Below are 21,691 nucleotides of genomic sequence, written 5' to 3'. Positions count from 1 at the left end.
CGGTTACCCAGTGACAAAAGGTGACCTTATACATATGAGCGTTTGGTAGCACAAAAACACCATCTTTTGCTTGAGAAAAACCATTCATTTAAAGGTAACCTACAGTAAAACCTTGTTACGATTAAATTTAAACTTGAGACGTTGCAGCCTCCATCTCAAATATTCACTTCTTTGTAATTGCCAGCTGAGCTAATTGAGCTAAAGCTATTAACTTCATATCTTACCATACTCTTTAAATTCTATAACCTTTATAAAATTTTAAGAGCAATATTAGTGTTAATTTTACTTTTTTAATTAAATAAAGTGTTGTTACATAAAGTTTGTGAGAATAAATTTATATAAGGATGTATTTCACTATATATAAAAATTATGTAATAGTTTGTTTAAGATTTTCTCCTTGATATCCTAATAGATGATTAGGTTAACATATGTCATCGATGGAGTATCATACTATCCTTAAGAATTGTCTTTCGATTGACGAGATATACCATGTGTGGCCGCAAGGGATGTTTAGATCCATTTGAAGAACATGTTTATTGTAGAGAGCTTCTGGGATTCAAGTACCGACACAGTTTAATTAGAGATGTTGTTTTATATATTTTCAAATGTGTTGAGAAAGAATAAACTATGAAATTTTTAACGGACTCGTTGGAAATAAGGTATTTTTTTACCATGTAAACAATGAACGAATTGAAATGATCATTTCCCAAGTAGAAACCTATTTATGAGTCCCTAATTCTCAATTCAATTTCAGGTGCACCACAAAAACCCTAACCCCAAATTACACAACCCTCAATTGATTCAATAGCTTAGCTTCCTGTGTTCAATAATGGTCTCCGAACCAAAAGACTCAAGCTTTAAGAAACTCCAGTATCTATCACTTGTACAAAAGGTATGCACAGAACTCGAATCTCATTTGGCTTTACCGATAAAGTTTTAGCCGAATTCATCACTGAAATTGGCCGAAACTCTCAAACCCTTAATGATTTCGAAACTAAGCTGAAACAGAACGGTGCTGATCTGCCTGTTTACTTCCTTACAACTTTACTAACAATTATTCATACGATTTTGCCCCCGAAATCGGTACCCGTATCTGTCACGGATACTATTCAGGACCCGGTACCATCGAACAAGACTGTTACATCTAGGACTGGGTTATTAGGGGTAAAGATCACCGAAAAAGATGATGTTTTTGATTCTCGTATGCGGTCAAAGAGAATGAGTTCTCCTGAGAAATGGGAGGCGAAGCAGTTGATCGCTTCGGGTGTTTTTACTGTGAATGATTACGATGAAGAAAGTATTGATACAATGGGTTTTCGTGAAGAAGATTATGATGAAGAAAATGCTGATAAGGATGTTGAGGTCGAGTTAAATGAGGACACGCCGGTGTTTTTACGAGGGCATACTCGTTATTCAACGGATATGTCACCAGTGAAGATTTTTAAGAATCCGGAGGGTTCTTTGAGCCGTGCTGCGCAGCTGCAATCGGCTCTTATAAAAGAAAGACGAGAAGTGAGAGATCAACAACAAAGGTCAATGCTTGATGCTATCCCGAAAGATCTGAACCGTCCATGGAAGACCCAATGCCAGGGTCAGGTGAGAGGCATCTGGCACAGGAGCTAATGGGAGTCGGGTTGTCTGCATATGATATGCCTGATTGGAAGAAAGAATCTTTTGGTAAGACGTTGACTTTTGGTCAAAGGTCAAAGCTTTCTCTCCAAGAACAAAGAGAAAGATTGCCTATACACAAGTTGAAGAACGAGTTGATTCAAGCTGTTCATGATAACCAGGTTTTGATTGTCATAGGCGAAACAGGCTCAGGGAAAACGACCCAGGTGACTCAGTATCTTGCTGAAGTGGGCTACACCACCAAGGGTAAAATAGGGTGCACACAACCGCGAAGGGTGGCTGCACAATCTGTAGCCAAGAGGGTGGCTGAAGAGTTCGGTTGTCGGTTAGGTGAGGAGGTTGGATACTCGATTCGGTTTGAGGATTGTACCAGCCCAGAAACCGTGATCAAGTACATGACTGAAGGTATGCTGCTAATGGAGATTCTTACCGTTGAGAATCTGTCTCAGTATTCAGTTATCATGCTTGATGAAGCCCATGAGAGAACAATGAATACTGATGTTCTCTTCGGGTTATTAAAAGGTCTAGTGAAAAGACGACCCGATTTGAAGTTAATCGTCACTTCCGCAACGTTGGATGCAGAAAAATTCTCTGCATATTTCTTTGACTGCAAGATATTCACAATTCCGGGCAGAACGTTTCCGGTTGAGATTCTTTACACCAAACAACCTGAAAGTGATTATCTTGATGCGACTTTGATTACTGTAATGCAGATCCATTTGACCGAACCCGAGGGGGACATACTTGTCTTTTTGACCGGTCAAGAAGAAATCGATCACGCTTGTCAGTGTTTGTATGATCGGATGAAGGCATTAGGTAAAAACGTGCCTGAATTGATAATATTACCTGTTTACAGTGCACTCCCTAGTGAATTACAATCAAGAATCTTTGAACCTGCGCCGGTAGGTAAACGGAAGGTGGTTGTTGCAACTAACATTGCTGAAGCTTCGTTGACAATCGATGGGATATTTTATGTAGTTGATCCCGGGTTTGCGAAACAAAATGTTTATAACCCGAAACAGGGTCTTGATTCGCTAGTTATCACTCCAATATCACAAGCATCAGCTAAGCAACGAGCTGGGCGAGCGGGCCGTACCGGGCCTGGAAGGTGTTATAGATTATACACCGAAAACGCTTTCAAGAATGAAATGTCACCAACCTCGGTTCCAGAGATTCAAAGGGTGAATCTTGGGTTAATTACATTGAATTTGAAGGCTATGGGGATGAATGATTTGTTTTCTTTCGATTTCATGGATCCACCATCGGTTCAAGCTCTTGTTTCAGCTTTGTCACAGCTATACACTCTTGGTGCTCTAGATGAAGAAGGGCTTTTAACTAAATTAGGCAAGAAAATGGCGGAATTCCCACTCGAACCGCCTTTATCTAAGATGCTATTAGCGAGTGTTGATTTGGGTTGTAGTGATGAAATCGTGACAATAATCGCTATGATTACAACTGGGAATGTGTTTTATCGACCGAAGGAGAAACAAGCTCAAGCAGATCAAAAGAAGGCTAAGTTTTATCAACCTGAAGGTGATCATTTGACTTTGCTAGCTGTTTACAACGCTTGGAAAGCTAAGAACTTCTCGAGCCCGTGGTGTTTCGCGAATTTTGTTCAGGCCCGATCACTGAGACGGGCCCAAGATGTTAGAAAGCAGCTTTTGTCCATCATGGACCGGTACAAACTGGATGTTGTGAGTGCAGGAACAAATTATAAAAAGATACAAAAGGCGATAACAGCAGGCTTTTTCTTCCATGCGGCCCGAAAGGACCCGCAAGAGGGGTACCGTACAATAGTTGAGAACCAGCCCGTGTACATACACCCGGGTAGTGCTTTATTCCAAAGGCAGCCCGATTGGGTTATTTATCATGAGCTAGTGATGACAACAAAATAATACATGCGTGAGGTTGCTGTTGTGGATCTGAACTGGCTAGTGGAACTGGCACCACGGTTCTTTAAGGTGTCTGACCCGACTAAAATTAGCAAGCCGAAGCGACACGAACGGATTGAGCCGCTTTATGATAGGTACCACGAACCGAATTCATGGCGGTTGAGCAAAAGACGGGCTTGATTAGCGGGTTGAAGTTGTAGTTATTTTGGTTGTTTTTGGTCTTTGGTTTCATTTTGTACCTTCAATAAGTTGGAATTGCATAAAGTTTACAAATTACACTGTAAAAAGTAAAAAAAATATGAATGCACTAAAAACATGTATGGATGTTGGGATTGTTTAATACAAGTATAAATGTAGAATGTACATAGCTTATAACATGTAGCATAACGGTTAAAATTGAATATGAAGATATGTTAAAGAACAAGATGTAGCTTGCTATAAGTGAGATTTTATTGCGTACGTTTGTTTGTATTAAAGAACAAATTGCATTCTAAATCTGATGGCGGATTCAGTCCTAGGTCATGATTGGTTTTTAGTTTTTACGCGTTTTGCCCTCTGGACGATGTTTGTTTTCAAAGATGGTCTTTCGGTTTTACAAAATAAATCTTAGTGATGTTCACGAGCCGAGTATGTGCTTACAAACCGAGCCAAAACCAAACGAGTGCTTTTTAAAACGAACGTGGAGCGATCGTCGAGCCGTTTGGACAGCTCGTGAGCAAGAGATAAATCTTTAATTTGATTCAAACTGAGGAAACAAAATGTTATTTTTGTATTCAAATAAATGGGGGCATTGATTGAGTTGATACCCTCAAATTTGATAAATATAAGCAAAAGTCCACTGAAACAAGCAGCCTCCATCATCAATAACTCTCACACCAGAAGACGAATTAAGTTGAAGATGGCCGTCGCAAACCTAGGTAAGTTTTCAGGCGATCTTTCTTCAATAAAGTTACTTGCTTTTAGGGTTAATGACTGATTTGAAGATGAACCCATCATCAAAATTTGATCTTTGTTACTTTTCAGGCCATCTTTCCCTAGACCCACTTCACTTTTTACACTAAATATATACACTTGCTTTTTAGATTATTTTTCTGAGTTGTTGTAACCTACTTAGTCCATCAAATTTATAGGAGTAGCCCCAAATACTAGTAGGGTTGTGCGCGGGCCGGTTTTGGGCAACTGAACCAAAAACTAAAACTTTTGGTTTTTGATTTTTTGAAACTGTTTGGTTTCTCTTTTTCGGTTTTGCCTTTTGACCTTAAAATTTTGACCGAAAAACTTTTTTTGGCACAAAATTTTGCATTGGGACTGAATTGTTTTGTTAAGTAATAACTAATTGATTATTATACATTTGGGCTAAAATATATGAGTTACATATTCATTAAATTCTTTTAAATTACTTAAAATAAAAAAAAAATCTATAAATTCGGTTTGGGTCGGTATATATACAAGGAAAACCATTTACAAAAACATAAAACTAAACTGTCAGTTTTTGTTTCAGTTCGTTTTCCGGTTTCATGCACACCCCTACTAAATAGGACTTAAAATGTTGCGAAAATGGTTAAAAACTATTAACTAATGCATTCCATGTGATTAAAAACTTTCTCATTAACAAGGGTTTTATAGTATATATGCTTAGAGGGATAATCTTAGTGCAGTTTCTACTTTACCAAGATAACTTTTCACATTTACATCTGTTCAGGGATTAAAGAGGAGAAAATAGTTATTAAAAACAATTGCGGGGAGAAACTTGTGGGATTGTTACATGAAACAGGATCCAAAGAGATTGTAATCATATGCCATGGCTTACAATCCTCAAAGGTACATGCAACTTTTCTAATTGCTTTTCATGCTCAATGCTTTTTTAAAATTTTAGATAAATAATTAGCTTCTTATCACAATAAGCAACAAAAATATAGCATCAAAGTATCATCTTTAAGCTGCTACAGCATCAGAACGACAACGAATTAGTGTTTCATATGCCTTTTGTGGTGTCTTGTTATGTAAAGTAAAAATCTTTTTATTATAGTGCACCCCTTGAAAAGATTTTGTTAGGTAGTGTGCCCCCCTGATCTAAAATCTTTGTTTTTGTAATTATTTTTAATTTACTGTGCGACATTTTGTTGTCTCCAGGAATACAGTATAATGGCGGAACTCTGTATTGCGTTGGAGAAACAGGGAATCAGTGCCTTTCGCTTTGATTTTTCAGGAAACGGGTACATAATAACTAACTGTACATGTTTTTTCGATGATAGCAACCAACTTTTAGTTAAATGCATATAAAAAATCTAAATCACTATTTAACCTTCTAATCTAAAGGTAAAATATTATAACTAACGACTCAAAATGTTTCTATTGTAACGATTATTCAGCGAAAGTGAAGGCTCGTTCGAATTTGGTAACTACCGCAAGGAGGTTGATGACTTGAAAGCGGTAATACAACATTTCACTGAAGCAAATCGTGTTGTAAGTGCAATCGTTGGACACAGTAAAGGTATGCCATTTTAGCTTATTTGACTTCTTGAGCTCAAACAAGCTTCACATAGCTTATTTCATTGATTTAAGTCATGAATCGGACTGTTTATTATTACACAATATTAGTTTTATGATTATGTTAAGCCCAGTTATTTTTTTGGAAAAAAATTTGCAGGTGGGAATGTGGTTGTTTTATATGCATCTTTACATCAAGATATCAAGACGGTTGTCAATCTGTCCGGTCGTTATAGGATGGATAGGGGCTTGGAGGAGCGTTTGGGAAAAGATTATTTGGAAAGAGCTAAAAAAGGCGGTTATATTGACATCAAATCCAAAACAGGTTTAACCATTTTATTTACATCCAATATTAAGTCTATTTAACTGTCACCAACTGTTTATCTACTTATGCAGGAGAATTGTTGTATCGAGTGACGAAGGAAAGTCTAATGGAACGCCTGAACACAAACATGCATGAAGCGGGACTTAAAGTTGACCAAGATTGCAAGGTGTTGACCGCCCATGGGTCAGTTGATGAAGTCATTCCAGTTGAAGATGCTTTGGAGTTTGCCAAGATCATACCCAACCATGAGTTAAGGATCATTGAAGGGGCCGACCATGGCTACACCAACCACCGAGACGAGTTAGTTCTGGTTGTTTTGGCCTTCTTAAAAGACAATATTCATAGGGCATGAACCTTTGAAGAACCATGTTTTCTTTAAACCGAACTAATAATTTGGAATATTTGGTTCTTATGTTTACCGTCGACATTTGTTGAGATTCAGCTCTGTACCGTAAAGAACGTTTAATGTCGTTACAGTATCACACCAAAAATTTTAAGAACTAGCAAATAAAAGTTAAAAGATACAACTTTCTTGAAAAATCGTTAATGAAATATATCTTATTGATAAGATCAACTAAAACATGTAGTTTAATTGTTAACTTAAATAAATAAATAAAAAAAAAAAGAAAAGAAAGAAAGAAAGTCATTTGAGGTATTTGTGTATTGAAAGCAAATGTGTGGTTATAAATGAATAGGGATATTGATTCATATGGTTCCGTTAATAATAATATACCATACACCAATTAAGCTGAAGATGGACTCAACTACCACCTCTGCAAACCTAGGTCAGTTTTTAGGCCATCTTTCTAGACCAGTTTGTACCGGCCGGTTGAACATTTAATATCAGGGTTCGCATAGCAAGCCGGTATTTTAAGCCCACTACTTTTGAACGGTTTGCTAGAACATCGAACCAGCGGTTTAAAGCCAAAGAGATTTTTGATATTTTGCAGCCTATTTTTATTAAAAATTACTTTTTAACCTAGCAATTAACATTGAAATTAGTAAACTTTTGGATTATTTTTTGAAAATCAAGTGTTTTTGTTTATTTTTGATTATGGATTAACTTTTGAATTATATTTTATAATGGGATCATATACTTTTGGGTTATTTTTGAGTTGAATTTGCAATTATATCAATGTTATAGTAAAGATTAGCACCTTTGACATCAACACTTTTATCATTTAAACTATCTATATTTGCAAGAATCAACAAATATGAACAAGAAATAATAAATATAGTATGATACATTTTGCTCAACATTACATACCATTGCAAGTTACAGGGTAATTCTGATTTCCTAAAAGTTACCTATGTAATGGTAGTTACTAGATAGAATAATTTAGTAAGAATTTATGGTATTTTGTTTATTATAATATTTAATTATTCTCATTGCAATATTGTATTCCTATATTCCTATATATTTTATATTTTACATAATACCTCAGGAGCCTATTATTGTTCTATTATAATTCAACTAGAAAACGTAGAGAACTATTGTAAGGGATGAGCCTCTAATAGGACTTAAAATGTTACTAAAGATAGTTAATCTTTTATAATCTTAATCCAGTTTCTACTTTTACCTTGATAGTTTACTAGATATTCTTACATGTTTTCAGAGATTAAACAGCAGAAAATAGTTATAGAAAACAACTACGGCGAGAAACTAGTGGGATTGTTACATGAAACAGGATCCAAAGAGATTGTAATCGTGTGCCATGGCTTCCATTTTACAAAGGTGCATGCGACTTTCCCGTTCGCTTAGTTTTTATATTTACTTTTAACTTTTTGTGGGGTGTTTTGTTGGCTCAGGAATATAGTATGATGGTGGACTTCTGTTCTGCATTGGAGAAGCATGGAATCAGCAGCTTCCGCTTTGATTTTTCAGGAAACGGGTTAATCCTATACTATAGCGCTTATAGTCACTAACTTTACGCGCTTTCCATCTGTTAGCAACGAAAGATAAATTAGACGTATAATAGAAACCAATTTATAATTCATTACCAGACTTCGATTAATTAGTAGATGTCACGTTAATATTTCTACAAAAATCGAAATGCATCTTCTTTGACAATTATTCAGCGAAAGTGAAGGCTTACCTCAACGTGCCTTCCGTAAGGAGATTGATGACTTAAAAGCAGTAATCCAACATTTCACTCAAGCAAATCGTGTTGTAAGTGCAATCATTGGACACAGTAAAGGTACGCCATTTTAGCTTATTCGACTTCTTGAGCTCAAACAAGCTTCAACTTCGTTTTCAAATTTATGTAAAACTAAATTGATATAAACCTTAACTTGATTGTTTTCTGGAAAATCTTTTTGCAGGTGGGAGTGAGGTTATTTTATATGCATCTTCACATCATGATATCAAGACGGTTGTCAATGTGTCTGGTCGTTATAATATGGATAGGTTCGCATAGTTTTTGGGAGAAGATTATTTGGAAAGACTTAAAAAAGATGGTTTTATCGACATCATATCTGAAACAGGTTAATCATATACAAGCCTTGGCCCGTTTGAGCGGTTTTCTTTTAGTTCAATGTTTTTATTTGTTCAACTGATCCGTTAGGGATAAATCTTAACCCTTATCGGCTCGGTTATAATTAACTATTTCCTGCTTATTTAGGAGAATTGTTGGAACGTGTGACGGAGGAAAGTGTAATGGAAGTCCTGAACACAGACATGCATGAAGCTGGACTTAAAGTTGACCAAGATTGCAGTGTGTTGACTGTTCATGGATCAGCTGATGAAGTCAATCCAGTTGAAGACGCTTTAGCGTTTGCCAAGGTCATACGCAATCATGAGTTAAGAATCATTGAAGGGGCGAACCATGATTACACTAACCACCGAGACGAATTAGTTTCTGCTGTTTTGGATTTCTTGAAGACCAAACTAAAAATTGATTTCTGACTGTAACAATTTACTTATGTATCCATAAGTTTACATTGTGGTTATTTGGTTGTAATAGATTAGAATTGTATTATTAATGAGATAATCTTATCTCTAAATATGTTCATCTCTTTGTATACGTTGGCCTATTAAAGGGGCTGAGATTAATGGAATCACCAAGCATTCAATAATATCTCTATCATGGTATCATCCTTAAGATCCTAACCCTACAGCCGCCATCCTCCCCTCGCCGGCCTGCGTCTTCCTACACCAGTCTTCTTCTCCTTCTCTCAGCAACTAACGATGGCCACGCAGATCCACCCAGCCATCACCGTCACAAATATACAGAATTTTATTCCAATAACCCTCGACAACGCCAGCGCTCAATACGTAACGTGGTCAGAGCTTTTCCGAATTCATTGTACCGCATACCAGGTAGCACACCACCTTCAGCCACGAGTTACATTATCTTCTTCCACATCGACCCCGGCTTCATCCGACAAAGTAAACCGAAGAAGATTGGAACCGTATCGACGCCATTGTTTTACAATGGATATACGGTACCATATCCATCGATCTTATTCAAACCGTAATGAAGAAAAATACCACTGCCTATGACGCCTGGACCGCGTTGGAGAATTTGTTCCAGGATAATAAGAGCGTTCGGGCTTTGCACCTTCAATCTAAACTCAACAATACGCGTCTGGAATCATTCAAAGACATGGCATCGTATTGTCAAGAAGTGAAGATTTTGGCTGATCAGCTTTCAAACGTGGATGTTCCACTCTCACAGACTCAATTGGTGCTTCAGGTTCTTGGGGGTCTCACCGATCAATATCGCACCATAGCCACCGTCATCCGCTCCACCAACCCTCTACCGGACTTTAATGGTACCCGCTCGCAACTTTGTCAAGAAGAAATAGAGATTGCAGCTCGTGCGTTTCATGCCGCACAAACTGCAAGTGCCGCCCTGCAGGCCTCGGCCAAAGCGGATACAACAACAAACCCACCAAATTCCCGGACCGATTACTCTACTGACCGGACTTCCTCTGCCGATAGGGGCCGGGGACGGAACCGCGGGCGCGGTCGTGGTCGGGGACGCAACAATTATGGACGGGGCAGAGGGGGAACATCATATCAGCAATACACTCCATGGGGTCCTTTGCTCGCATTTCAACCGGGTGCTTCGCAACAAGCTTGGCAACAGTGGCCGGTTATGCCACCATGCCCGTACCCGATGTCACACCCCGACCAAAGGCGGCGGAACATGCCGAGGTGTAACGATTGTCCATAAGCACATGACATTAATTAAAGTGACAGTATTTAACAAACTCATTTTATTTCACAACATCGAAAATGTCACATAACAATTATCCATAAAATAACCATAAACAAGATATCACAAAATATGGCAAATTTGATATTGTTCATTTTTTACTAATATCCTAAGGTCTTTGATGTCGTTTTCTTCACAATCATAAATCAACCAAGATGCAAACCTGCAACATCTCTGACTGTAACAACAAAAATATTTAAAAATCAATTTGTAACTATTTTTAAAGAAATATACAAGTCTTGATGGCTAAAAAAACACACTTGTATGTCTTAAGCGAGCAAGAATCGGTTTGGTTCGGTTTCCATCTCACAACAAGTTCATAGATGGTTTCCACATGTCCAAACACTAAAGAACTTGTATAATAATGTACAAATAAAAAATACCAAAAGTTAACAATAAAGTCTTTAAACAAAAGTTCGGTTTTCGGTTCGGATCGTGTTTCGGGTTAAGAGCGAGGTAAGATTCTACAAACCCATAACCATAGAATTTGTAAAAATGATTTTAGAAACTTAGATCTAACACTAAGTATGTTTAAACAAACAAAATTAGTAACAAAGTTCGGTTTACGGTTTAGAGCTATTTACGGTTAAACCGAAGCATAGACTCTTAAAAACCCATAACCATGGAACTTGTAAACATGACCAACAAACTAAAATAAGCAAGATTAATATGTATGAACAAGTTATATAGATATATATATATCAAGGACACGAAGTCCTCCATGAAGCCTTGCCTTATGGGGTCCGAAACCTTACCGACCGGAATCGGAGAAGTAACTACCAAAGGTAAACAAGGGGTGTATATTATATATATGTTGCACAACCATAAACAAGTATTAATAAGGCTACATAAACTAATTAAGATGAAAGACCAAAATCCTTCAAGAACACTTAAGAAGATAACCTTGAATCTTTGATGTTTGAGAGAGTTTTTTTTTTTTTGGAGTTGTAGCAAGGGAAAATGAAGAGGAAAGGTGGTGTATATATAGGGTAATGTTGGTGGTCAAATATGGGTGTGAGACACAAGAGTTTTCATGCAAAATGGATCAAGACAAAAACACAAAACAACAAAAAAATAAATAAATAAATAAATAATAAATAAAAATAAAAATAGGATGTTTTCAAGACCCAACAAGTGTGAAACAATATTGTAACATAAATCCATCATTTTGATTATAACATAAGCTTCGGTTTACAAATCGGGTCGGTTTACATAATAAACAAATACAAAAACGAATACAAACAAGACCCGAAATTGACGAATGTCACACCCGACGGCTGCTAAAACACCGACACAGCCGTCTCAAGGCATCTTAGGACCAAGATCAGCACAAGCATACCCGATGGGGTACGTTCCCACCGACATTGACCAGGCTTTTCAAACAATGTCACTCTATCCGCCCGACCAGCCATGGTATATGGATACTGGTGCAACCAACCACATGACCAATAATCAAGGTAATTTCTCCTCCTTTTTTAATACCGGCATCTCACGTAATATAATTGTTGGCGACGGTAATATCATTCCAGTGACCGGACAAGGCAACCAAACACTTAAACCACCCTACCCACCCCTAAAATTAAATAACGTGCTTATGGCACCGAACATTATCAAAAACTTACTTTCCGTCCGCCGCCTAACTACCGACAACCAAATTTCAATCAAATTTGACCCTTTTGATTTCTTGTGAAGGATCTCAAGACCAAGGCATGTATCCTCCGCAGCAATAGCACTGAGGACCTATATCCGCTCACACCCGAGATTCTCTCCAAGATTCGCTCACCATCCACCTTTGCTGCTTTATCCCAAGACGTGTGGCATCAACGCCTGGGCCACCCGCCTCCCGATTTATTAAAGTTTTTAAATAAGTTAAATTTTATTAATTGTAATAGATTTCTTTCTCAAGTTTGTGAACCATGTGTTTTTGGCAAAAGTATTAGACTACCGTTTATTGATTCTAATAACTTCACTTGTATGCCTTTTGATCTATTACATAGTGACTTATGGACATCACCTATTGTTAGCACGGGTGGTCACCGATATTACATCCTATTTATCGATGACCACACGAATTTTTTATGGACATACCCTCTTTCACATAAATCTCAAGTGTTTTCGGTTTTTAAACAATTTTACACTCTCATCGAAACTCAATTTGAACGAAAAAATCAAACAGTTTCAATGTGACAACGGAAGGGAATATTCAAATACCTCCTTCCAAACCTTTTGTCACCAAACCGGAATGCAATTTCGTTTCTCGTGTCCTCACACATCCTCCCAAAATGGAAAAGCGGAACGCACCATTCATTCCATTAACAACATCGTTCGCACTCTCCTAGCCCAAGCCAACCTACCCAACACTTTCTGGCACCATGCTTTGGAAGTGGCAACTTACCTCCTCAAAATTTTACCCAACAAAACCCTTAAATCTAAAACCCCGACACACCTTCTTTACAATCGTTCACCTACATATGACCACCTACGCGTGTTCGGTTGTTTGTGCTATCCTTTACTCCCACACATAACAATTCACAAATTGGAACATCGTTCCATGCCGTGTGTTTTCCTTGGCTATCCAAATCAACACCGAGGGTATAAGTGTCTTGACAAAAAATCACAAAATTATCATTTGTCGGCACGTTCGGTTCGACGAATCCTCATTCCCTTTCAAAACCATAAACAAACCGAACTTACAAGATTATCGTTTCTTGACAGAAGGTCTTCACCCTTATCTTTGGCCTAACATCTCTAATCCCACACAACCCCTACATAATACGGCCCAAAACACACCATCACCTACGACCCCAACACCACAGCCCAGTACACCTTCTACCCACATTCCCAGCTCACTACCCTTTGTCTATTCCCGCCGGCCCAAAGACCAACCCCCTCCACGACCTGTCTTGCCTCCTACTCCAAATGTCCCACCTACGGCCCACCAAATCCAACCCATTACCTCTTCGGCCACTCCACCAACTCACATAAACACATCCGATCCGGCCCACACTACTCAAAATACAAATACCCGTACTATCCGTACCCGCTCAATGGACGGAATCACCAAACCCAAACAAGCCTTTAATCTAAACTCGACATCAATCGCCCCTATACCCCGTAACCCATCGGTCGCCTTGTCCACCCCAGAATGGCGCCAAGCAATGAAAATTGAGTTTGATGCCCTTATTAAAAATGGGACGTGGGAATTGATCCCCCGTCAACCGGAAATGAATGTTATACGAAGTATGTGGATTTTCCGCCATAAATTTAGATCTGACGGTACTCTGGAACGGTATAAAGCTAGGTTGGTTTGTGATGGTCGAAACCAATAGTTGGGAGTTGATTGTGGGAAAACGTTCAGTCCAGTGGTTAAACCAGCAACAATACGCACCGTGTTATCTTTGGCTTTAACACAATCTTGGCCAGTTCATCAGTTAGACGTGACGAATGCCTTTTTACATGGTCATCTGAATGAAATTGTATACATGTATCAACCTATGGGGTTCAGACATCGGGATCATCCAGACCACATATGCCGACTGAGAAAATCGTTATACGGACTCAAACAAGCACCCAGGGCGTGGTACCAACGGTTCACGGATTTTGTTACAACTTTGGGATTTTGTCAAAGTCGTTGTGACAACTCTTTATTCGTCTTCAAACACGGCAACAACATGGCATATTTATTAATTTATGTCGACGACATTATCCTCACCACATCGTCTGATAATCTTCGTCAGAACCTCATGGACAAGCTTGCTTCGGAGTTTGCCATGAAGGACCTCGGCCCCCTCAGTTTCTTCTTGGGGATATCGGTAAAACGAAGCGGAAACCGAATGTTTCTATCTCAATGTAATTATGTCACCGACATTCTTACTAGAGCAGGCATGTCTTCTTGCAAGTCCGTTCCTACGCCAGTCGAGACTAAATCTAAACTAAACTCTGAAGCCGGTACACCGTTTACAGATCCAACGTTATACAGAAGTCTTGTAGGGGCGCTACAGTACTTAAAATTTACTCGCCCAGACATCTCGTATGTGGTTCAGCAGGTCTGCATGCATATGCACGCACCTCATCTCTCCCACTGGAACGCTCTGCTTCGCATTCTCCGATACTTACGAGGCACTCAGCATCTCGGCCTCACCCTCGGCCATTTTGGTAATCAGCAGCTTCGGGCATACACGGACACCGATTGGGTGGGCTGTCCGGATACCCGTAGATCTACATCCGGGTTTTGCGTCTACTTTGGCGACAATCTTCTCTCGTGGTCATCAAAACGTCAGACAACTGTGTCACGTTCAAGTGCCGAGGCCGAGTACCGAGGTGTCGCCAACGTGATTGCTGAAATTTGTTGGCTACGAAATCTGTTGCTTGAACTTCAACGACCGTTATCTTCAGCATCTTTGGTCTATTGCGACAACATTAGTGCAATTTACTTATCTGGTAACCCCGTACAACATCAAAGAACAAAACACATCGAACTCGACATTCATTTTGTGCGGGAACAAGTGCAACGAGGGAAGGTTCGAATTCTACATGTCCCTACGCGATATCAGATCGCGGATATTTTCACCAAAGGGCTACCAAAGATTTTATTTGAAGATTTCAGATCCAGTCTCAGCATCCGAGAGCCTCCCGCTTCGACTCCAGGGGTGTAATAGATTAGAATTGTATATAGATTATATTTGTATTATTAATGAGATAATCTTATCTCAAAATATGTTTATCTCTTTGTATACGTTGGCCTATTAAAGGGGCTGAGATTAATGAAATCACCAAGCATTCAATAATATCTCTATCGGTTGTTATGTTTACTGTAACAATTGTTGAAACTTGAGCCAGTTATGCACCATTAAACTTTAATTAGATGAGATTCTTCTGCATGTGTTGTCTTGATATCTGCATAAACACGCATATATGTACATGCACGTGTATAACGTCTTAGTGTAAATGTTTTTTTCTTATCTATAATACGTATATCTTTATTGTTCAAAAATAAGTATGCGTTAAAATCAACAATCCATGGCCATTTTTCTCAAGCTAACCACCTTATTATTAATTTGAAACAAGATCTAGAGGTCGTTTCGCCCCTTGTCCCCGAATATGGGTAATATGTTCTCATACAATGTTGCTCCAATCTGACCTAGCTGGCGAGCGATCCCAGTTCGCGACAGAGAACAAGACAGCGCGAGCATACCTTTGTTCGCTTCTTCTCCACCAAGCACGGAAGTTTAAGGATAACTGTAGGTCGGTGGCTACCTAAGGAAACTCCGATTCGATCCGCCCCCCGGCTGGGAGGCATCTACCTCATCCCGATCACAAGGAGCTAAGCGAGGTTCCCCTTTGAGATCTCCCAACCTAAACTTTATTCAGAGGTGGGTAACATTTGCATTGATCATCAAAAGTAAATTAGTAAGATGTTGCCCATTGATCCTAATCTTTATATTATCTGTATTGCTTATAAAAAAAACTAAGCTTATTGAATTTAGTTGTTAACAGAAATTAAACACTTGCTTGCACAAATGATGTTCCATCAAGCTCTTTAAAAATCAAGTACCACATATAGACCGTGGTCCCGGAGGGTCTTGTAATTATGCAACTACTGGTGACAGAAAACATGAACACAAACAACAGCCCTATAATTGAAGTTTAAAACCCTAAAAACTAAATAATTATTAACAGATATATATAGCATTAGGATTCTGTAAGATATCTATAATTGTGATGAACTAGTTAAATTAAATAATTGTATAATGTCTCAACAGCAGCTCAAGATGGCCGCCGGAGAGCCCACCACCACCGGAAACCTCGGGCAAAATCCAGGTCAGATCTTTCTGTTACCCAATTCAACTTGTTATGACATGTGTTTCTGAATTTGATTTAAACAACTAGAAGTCTTTTTTCTTTTTTTTTAAAGAAATTTAGCTTCTTTTTAATCGCAAACATAGGATCGGTTTTGCTATTTAAAAGGAAGGCGTTGTTGCCCGATTGTCACTTTGTTGTATTATAATCCTTTTCTCTTAACAAACTTAGCTTCATGCATGTGCTACATAACATATGTTGATTATTATTAATTTATTGTTAGTATTATATAATGTCATAATGTTCAAAACCATTTACTCATTTAACATCAACGTTAGAATAATACACTATATCTATGCCTTATATTGAATATTTGGTTTCAATGATTGCACAGGAGAGAATAGTTATACAAAACACTTGTGGCGAGAAACTAGTCGGTTTGTTACACGAAACGGGGTCTGAAGAGATGGTAATCTTGTGCCATGGCTTCCGAGACTCAAAGGTACATAACATAATTTGTTTTGAATCCTCAAGATGAATAAAAATAAAAAAAGGAGTAGAAGCTTATTAAATAACTAGAATATTGCATCAAAGTATCACCTTTAGGCTGCTGCAACAACAGAAAACACTTTCTAGTAAAATTTGAAATGAGTTTGTAATTTTTGATTGAAACATTCATTATCTCCAAGATTATATTATGATGGTAGATCTCGCTTTTGCGTTGGAAAAACAAGGGATCAGTTCCTTTCGATTTGATTTTTCTGGAAACGGGCAAGTCAAAATGCATATATTTTCCGTTGATTCATCATGATTGTAAACCGAATTCTACATTTCAGGGAAGGTGAAGGCTTATTCCAATTTGGTAACTATCATAAAGAGGTAGATGACTTAAAAGCAGGAGTTCAACACTTTGCTGCAGTAAATCGAGTTGTGACTGCAATTCTCGGACACAGTAGAGGTATGTACATCATTTTGTCTGTTTTGGCTTCTTGAGGTAAAAAAAGCTTCAAGTTTTATACTTCTAACATTGAGAAAACTCTGTTTGTTTGAAACATTGTTTTAAGTTTCATTTGTGACTGAAAATAAAAATATTTTTTCAGTTTAACTTTTTAAGGTCAAACAATCTTCAAGATTTTGACTTTTAACATTTTTTGAATACCCCCATAGTTTCGAAGCGAATATGCTTAGTAATAATCTTGTTTACAGGTGGGACTGTTGTGGTTTTATATGCATCTTTATATCAAGATATCCGCACAGTTATCAGCGTGTCTGGTCGTTATAACATGCACAGCGGCCTTGAGGATCGTTTGGGTAAAAACTACATGGAAAGAGCAAAAAAAGAAGGCTTTATCGACATCAAATCCAAAAAAGGTTAAACTAATTATAACAATTATGATATAATGCGGATGTGAAATTACAAAACTATATTCATGCTCATGTAGGACAAGCTCTGTATCGTGTGACCGAAGAAAGTCTTATGGAATGGATGAACACAAACATGCATGAAGCATGCCTTAAAGTTGACCAAGATTGCAGAGTGTTGACTGTTCATGGATCAGTTGATGAAGTTATTCCAGTTGAAGATGCTTCGGAGTTTGCCAAGATTGTGCCCAACCATGAGTTAAGAATCCTTGAAGGGGCTAACCATGATTACACTAACAAAAGAGACAAACTAGCTTCTGTTATTTTACCTTTGATAGTGGCCAATATGCATAGGTTATGAACCTTTCAGGAACCATTTTGTGCTCTTTGAACCAAATAAAATTTAAAGCAAAATATTTGTATGGATGCATGATTATAAATATAAGAGTAAGGTATGAAAGTCCCAATATATGTAATATGTATAGTACGATACATACCTCAAGAGAGTTGGTTATGATGGTAAATGTAAAATTACACAATTATCTTAAACTTGACTTAAGCTGGTGATGGCATGTTTTAATTAGCAAATTACATTATTATTATTATTATTATTATTATAATCATCAAGATCCAACTGGTAATAACCTGTAACATCCGGCCCAACTGGTAATCAAAGGGTTGACTATGGATTGTTTAACATCTTCCAAATTAGTAAGCGTTACTTGTTTATCATCTCAAATCCATCAACAACCACTCTCACACTCTTCATCTTAACATTAACACTAGCAGAAGACGACGAATAATTAAGCTGCAGATGGCTGCCGGAGACTCCACCACCACCACCGAACAAAACCCAGGTCAGTTTTCACTTTTCAGGCAATGCCCACTTCAATTTTACTCTAAAGTTACTTGCTTTAAGGGTTCATTTCTGGTTTAAGATTAACCCTTGAGCAGTTTTGACTTTTTATATCATTTCCTATGCACCCATATGATTTTGGAACTAGTAATCAAATTAGACCTTTAATTCATTCTTAGGGGGGCGTGTTCGTTTCATTGGAATCTTAATTCCATTTTCCATATCCTCCCAAAATGTGGAGGAATTCAAGTAAATTCGTTGGAATCTTCGATTGGCTGACTAAAATGGTCGCGTTCGGGTGTGTTCGTAGCACTTTCAGATCGGCGTTCCGGGTCGGTTTGATGATCCAGGTCAGTTTGGTTCAACGCTCCGGGTCAGTTCGCGTTTAGTTCAACTGTTGACCCGGAAGCGTTCCAGAGCGTCAACAACCTGAACACCGTCGACCTCGACCTGAACGTAGACCCGAACGCGACACGAAACGTAGACCCGAACTGTAGACTCGGTCGGTCGGTCGACTCTAACGCGACCTGGGTTCTTGACCTGAACGTGATGGGGTTGGCTGGAAATGCGATGGTATTCATGGTGATAGATTCCAATTCATTTGTCAAACAATCACATCATGAATGGAATTGGATTCCAATTTCTATTGGAATGTTGAGATTCCAAATCCAATGCTTTCCAATTCCAAATCCTGTGCAAATTCCAATTCCGTTCCATTATGTGAAATAAACACGACCTTATGGTGATGTATGTCAATCTTTATTTAAAATATTACCCTTTTTGACATTAATAGTTATAAGCCAAATAGGATGTACTAGAAAGAAAGTTAGAAGGATAAAAGTTGTTTGATTTATAAGGCTATACTACAAGATTTGAGAATTTGCATCCATTATAATTGCAACTGTTTCAGGGATTCAACAGAAGAGAATAGTTATACAGAACCAGTGTGGTGAAAAACTTGTCGGTTTGTTGCACGAAACCGGGTCTAAAGAGATTGTGATCTTGTGTCATGGCTTCCGAGACTCAAAGGTACCTCTTATTCAATTACTTTTGATGTTCAATATATTGATTTAGGAGGTTGATGCATCAAAAATACACTTTGGGCGATTTTCGACATATTTGGCCTTGTCGACCCTTTTTATGGTTAAAGTTGTCACTTCTTATTGTGAGTTTTGTTCTTTCTCCAGGACTACAATATGATGGTGGAACTTGCTCTTGCATTAGAGAAACACGGGATTAGTGCTTTTCGCTTTGATTTTTCAGGAAACGGGTATTCAAAATGTTAAATGATGCACTTTGACTTTTGAAGTCAAATAGACTAATTGCCAATTTCAAAGCTAGTATGAAATATGATTGTATGAATCATCTTGAGTTTCAAGAAACTATATAATTACAAAGAAACCTTAATGTACATGCTACAAGCAGGGGCGCTTTGTTATAAGACTCGTATCTAAATGGCTAACATTTTTCAAATTAGCTCCGGTTATTTGAACCGTAAGTCAAAATGTTTTTTGCGACTTTTGTATTTCAGGGAAAGTGAAGGAATATTTCAATTTGGTAATTATCTTAAGGAGGTTGATGACTTACAAGCAGTAATCCAATATTTCACTGCAGAAAATCGTGTTATAAGCGCAATTCTTGGACATAGTAAAGGTATGGTTTTTAGCCAACTTTACTTCTTGAGGTCAAACAATCTTCAATATTAATTTGACTTTAACATTGAAAGTCAACATGGTTATTAGTTTCAGAGCTGATAATATAATATCTTTTTGCAGGTGGGAATGCTGTGGTTTTATACGCGTCTTTACATCACGATATTCACACGGTTGTAAACTTGTCTGGTCGATATAAGATGGATAGAGGCATTGAGGAGCGTTTGGGAAAAGAAAATCTGGAAAGAGTGAAAAAGGACGGTTTTGTTGACATCAAATCCAGAAAAGGTTTAACCATTTACGATTATATGTTTTGACCCGTATCTGTGGAAATGGAATTACAACTTTTTTTCTGCTTATATAGGGGCATTATTGTATCGTGTGACGGAGGAAAGTCTAATGGAACGCCTGAACACAAACATGCATGAAGCGGGACTTAAAGTTGACCAAGATTGCAAGGTGTTGACGGTTCATGGATCAGTTGATGAAGTCATTCCGGTTGAAGATGCTTTGGAGTTTGCCAAGATCATACCCAACCATGAGTTAAGGATCATCGAAGGGGCTAACCATAATTACACCAACCACAGAGACGAGTTAGTGTCGGTTGTTTTGGGTTTCTTAAAGGACAAGATGCGTATAGCATGACTCTCTGAAGAACTATGTTGTGTTGTGTTCTTGTTTTTGGTACCTGGAACAAAATAAAGCATAAAAGAAGCATATTTGTATCGACTTGTGATCATGAATATTAGTGTTGGACAATGCTATCAAATAAAGCTCCGTTGGTAGCGAGCTCTAGCCCGAGCCTTGTGTGTAACACCCCGGCTTTAAGCGGAATACGTCCGGGTGCAACATACAGATCACTCATAAGCTCGTAACACTATTAATAGTGACAATATATTTATTTTATTCCATAATATCGCAAGTACACAGATATTTTGATGATGAGACAAACATTATATCTAAATGAAACAAATATTATTAATTGAAATAATCCTAAGGTATAACTAGTTTTCTTGTCCTGGCAATTTATCGTATCAACCTGCAGCACGTTTAAAATAATATATTTTGTCAACAACACATGTTGGTGAGTTTTCATAAGTTTTTGCATATATAAATATATATAAAATGCGCGATTCAACGATCGTCATGCAATAAATATTCAAGCATAATATAAATGAAATCAAATAGTGTCGTCCTCCCGTTCATTTAGCCGAAGCCGTAGAAGTCGGGGAAATGAGAACCACCTTACGTAAACAACCGAAGTCGTAACGTTAGATGGCGCAGGTACTGTGACATTCGTCAATTTCGGGTCTTGTTTGTATTCGTTTTTGTATTTGTTTATTATGTAAACCGACCCGATTTGTAAACCGAATCTTATGTTATAATCAAAATGATGGATTTATGTTACAATATTGTTTCACACTTGTTGGGTCTTGAAAACATCCTACCTTTATTTTTTTTTTATT

The 21,691-nt window shown here is 37.9% G+C and overlaps 3 protein-coding genes and 1 pseudogene across 4 annotated transcripts; all 4 read left to right on the top strand.

The window, feature by feature from the left end:
* Window positions 1-829: 829 nt before the first annotated feature.
* On the top strand, window positions 830-3,797 carry LOC143604721 (putative pre-mRNA-splicing factor ATP-dependent RNA helicase DEAH5 pseudogene; annotated as a pseudogene).
* On the top strand, window positions 3,528-6,826 carry LOC143604719 (uncharacterized). The gene is made up of 7 exons (XM_077081116.1): window positions 3,528-3,655; window positions 4,350-4,438; window positions 5,224-5,342; window positions 5,655-5,737; window positions 5,894-6,015; window positions 6,172-6,336; window positions 6,408-6,826. The coding sequence occupies exons 1-7, from the start codon at window positions 3,528-3,530 to the stop codon at window positions 6,686-6,688; spliced, it is 987 nt and encodes a 328-aa protein (XP_076937231.1). The 3' UTR covers window positions 6,689-6,826.
* Window positions 6,827-7,075: 249 nt separating this feature from the next.
* LOC143604717 (putative uncharacterized protein YDL057W) lies at window positions 7,076-18,078 on the top strand. Its single transcript, XM_077081114.1, has 6 exons — window positions 7,076-7,121; window positions 7,953-8,071; window positions 8,146-8,228; window positions 8,416-8,534; window positions 17,562-17,726; window positions 17,798-18,078. Exons 1-6 carry the CDS (start codon window positions 7,091-7,093, stop codon window positions 18,076-18,078), a joined length of 798 nt encoding a protein of 265 aa, XP_076937229.1. The 5' UTR covers window positions 7,076-7,090.
* A 1,324-nt stretch (window positions 18,079-19,402) lies between these two features.
* Window positions 19,403-20,976, top strand: LOC143604723 (uncharacterized). Of its 2 annotated transcripts, XM_077081119.1 has the most exons (5): window positions 19,403-19,602; window positions 19,761-19,843; window positions 20,105-20,226; window positions 20,349-20,513; window positions 20,590-20,976. In XM_077081119.1, exons 2-5 carry the CDS (start codon window positions 19,770-19,772, stop codon window positions 20,868-20,870), a joined length of 642 nt encoding a protein of 213 aa, XP_076937234.1. In that variant the 5' UTR covers window positions 19,403-19,602; window positions 19,761-19,769; the 3' UTR covers window positions 20,871-20,976. The 2 variants fall into 2 exon arrangements, with proteins under 2 accessions (XP_076937234.1, XP_076937233.1); XM_077081118.1 differs by lacking the exons at window positions 19,403-19,602; window positions 19,761-19,843 and having other exon boundaries at window positions 20,013-20,226.
* Window positions 20,977-21,691: the final 715 nt, after the last annotated feature.

The sequence above is a fragment of the Bidens hawaiensis genome, unplaced genomic scaffold (genome assembly GCF_021521415.1).
Source record: "Bidens hawaiensis isolate Kalapana, Puna unplaced genomic scaffold, B.hawaiensis_p1.1 tig00066298_1, whole genome shotgun sequence".
In the NCBI taxonomy this organism is placed as follows: domain Eukaryota; kingdom Viridiplantae; phylum Streptophyta; class Magnoliopsida; order Asterales; family Asteraceae; genus Bidens; species Bidens hawaiensis.
Note: the sequence above shows the minus strand (reverse complement) of the source record. Positions and strands in the feature narration are given on the sequence as shown.

What these genes read in the sequence shown, in the direction of transcription:
- LOC143604723 (XM_077081118.1), top strand. Translation starts at nt 20,028, where the DNA reads ATGGCTAACATTTTTCAAATTAGCTCCGGTTATTTGAACCGTAAGTCA. An exon ending in AATTCTTGGACATAGTAAAG is followed by an intron (nt 20,227 to 20,348) that starts GTATGGTTTTTA and finishes ATCTTTTTGCAG; the next exon opens with GTGGGAATGCTGTGGTTTTA. An exon ending in TGACATCAAATCCAGAAAAG is followed by an intron (nt 20,514 to 20,589) that starts GTTTAACCATTT and finishes CTGCTTATATAG; the next exon opens with GGGCATTATTGTATCGTGTG.
- LOC143604719 (XM_077081116.1), top strand. Translation starts at nt 3,528, where the DNA reads ATGCGTGAGGTTGCTGTTGTGGATCTGAACTGGCTAGTGGAACTGGCA. An exon ending in TTTGATTTTTCAGGAAACGG is followed by an intron (nt 5,738 to 5,893) that starts GTACATAATAAC and finishes ACGATTATTCAG; the next exon opens with CGAAAGTGAAGGCTCGTTCG. An exon ending in TGACATCAAATCCAAAACAG is followed by an intron (nt 6,337 to 6,407) that starts GTTTAACCATTT and finishes CTACTTATGCAG; the next exon opens with GAGAATTGTTGTATCGAGTG.
- LOC143604717 (XM_077081114.1), top strand. Translation starts at nt 7,091, where the DNA reads ATGGACTCAACTACCACCTCTGCAAACCTAG. An exon ending in TACCACCTCTGCAAACCTAG is followed by an intron (nt 7,122 to 7,952) that starts GTCAGTTTTTAG and finishes ACATGTTTTCAG; the next exon opens with AGATTAAACAGCAGAAAATA. An exon ending in TTTGATTTTTCAGGAAACGG is followed by an intron (nt 8,229 to 8,415) that starts GTTAATCCTATA and finishes ACAATTATTCAG; the next exon opens with CGAAAGTGAAGGCTTACCTC.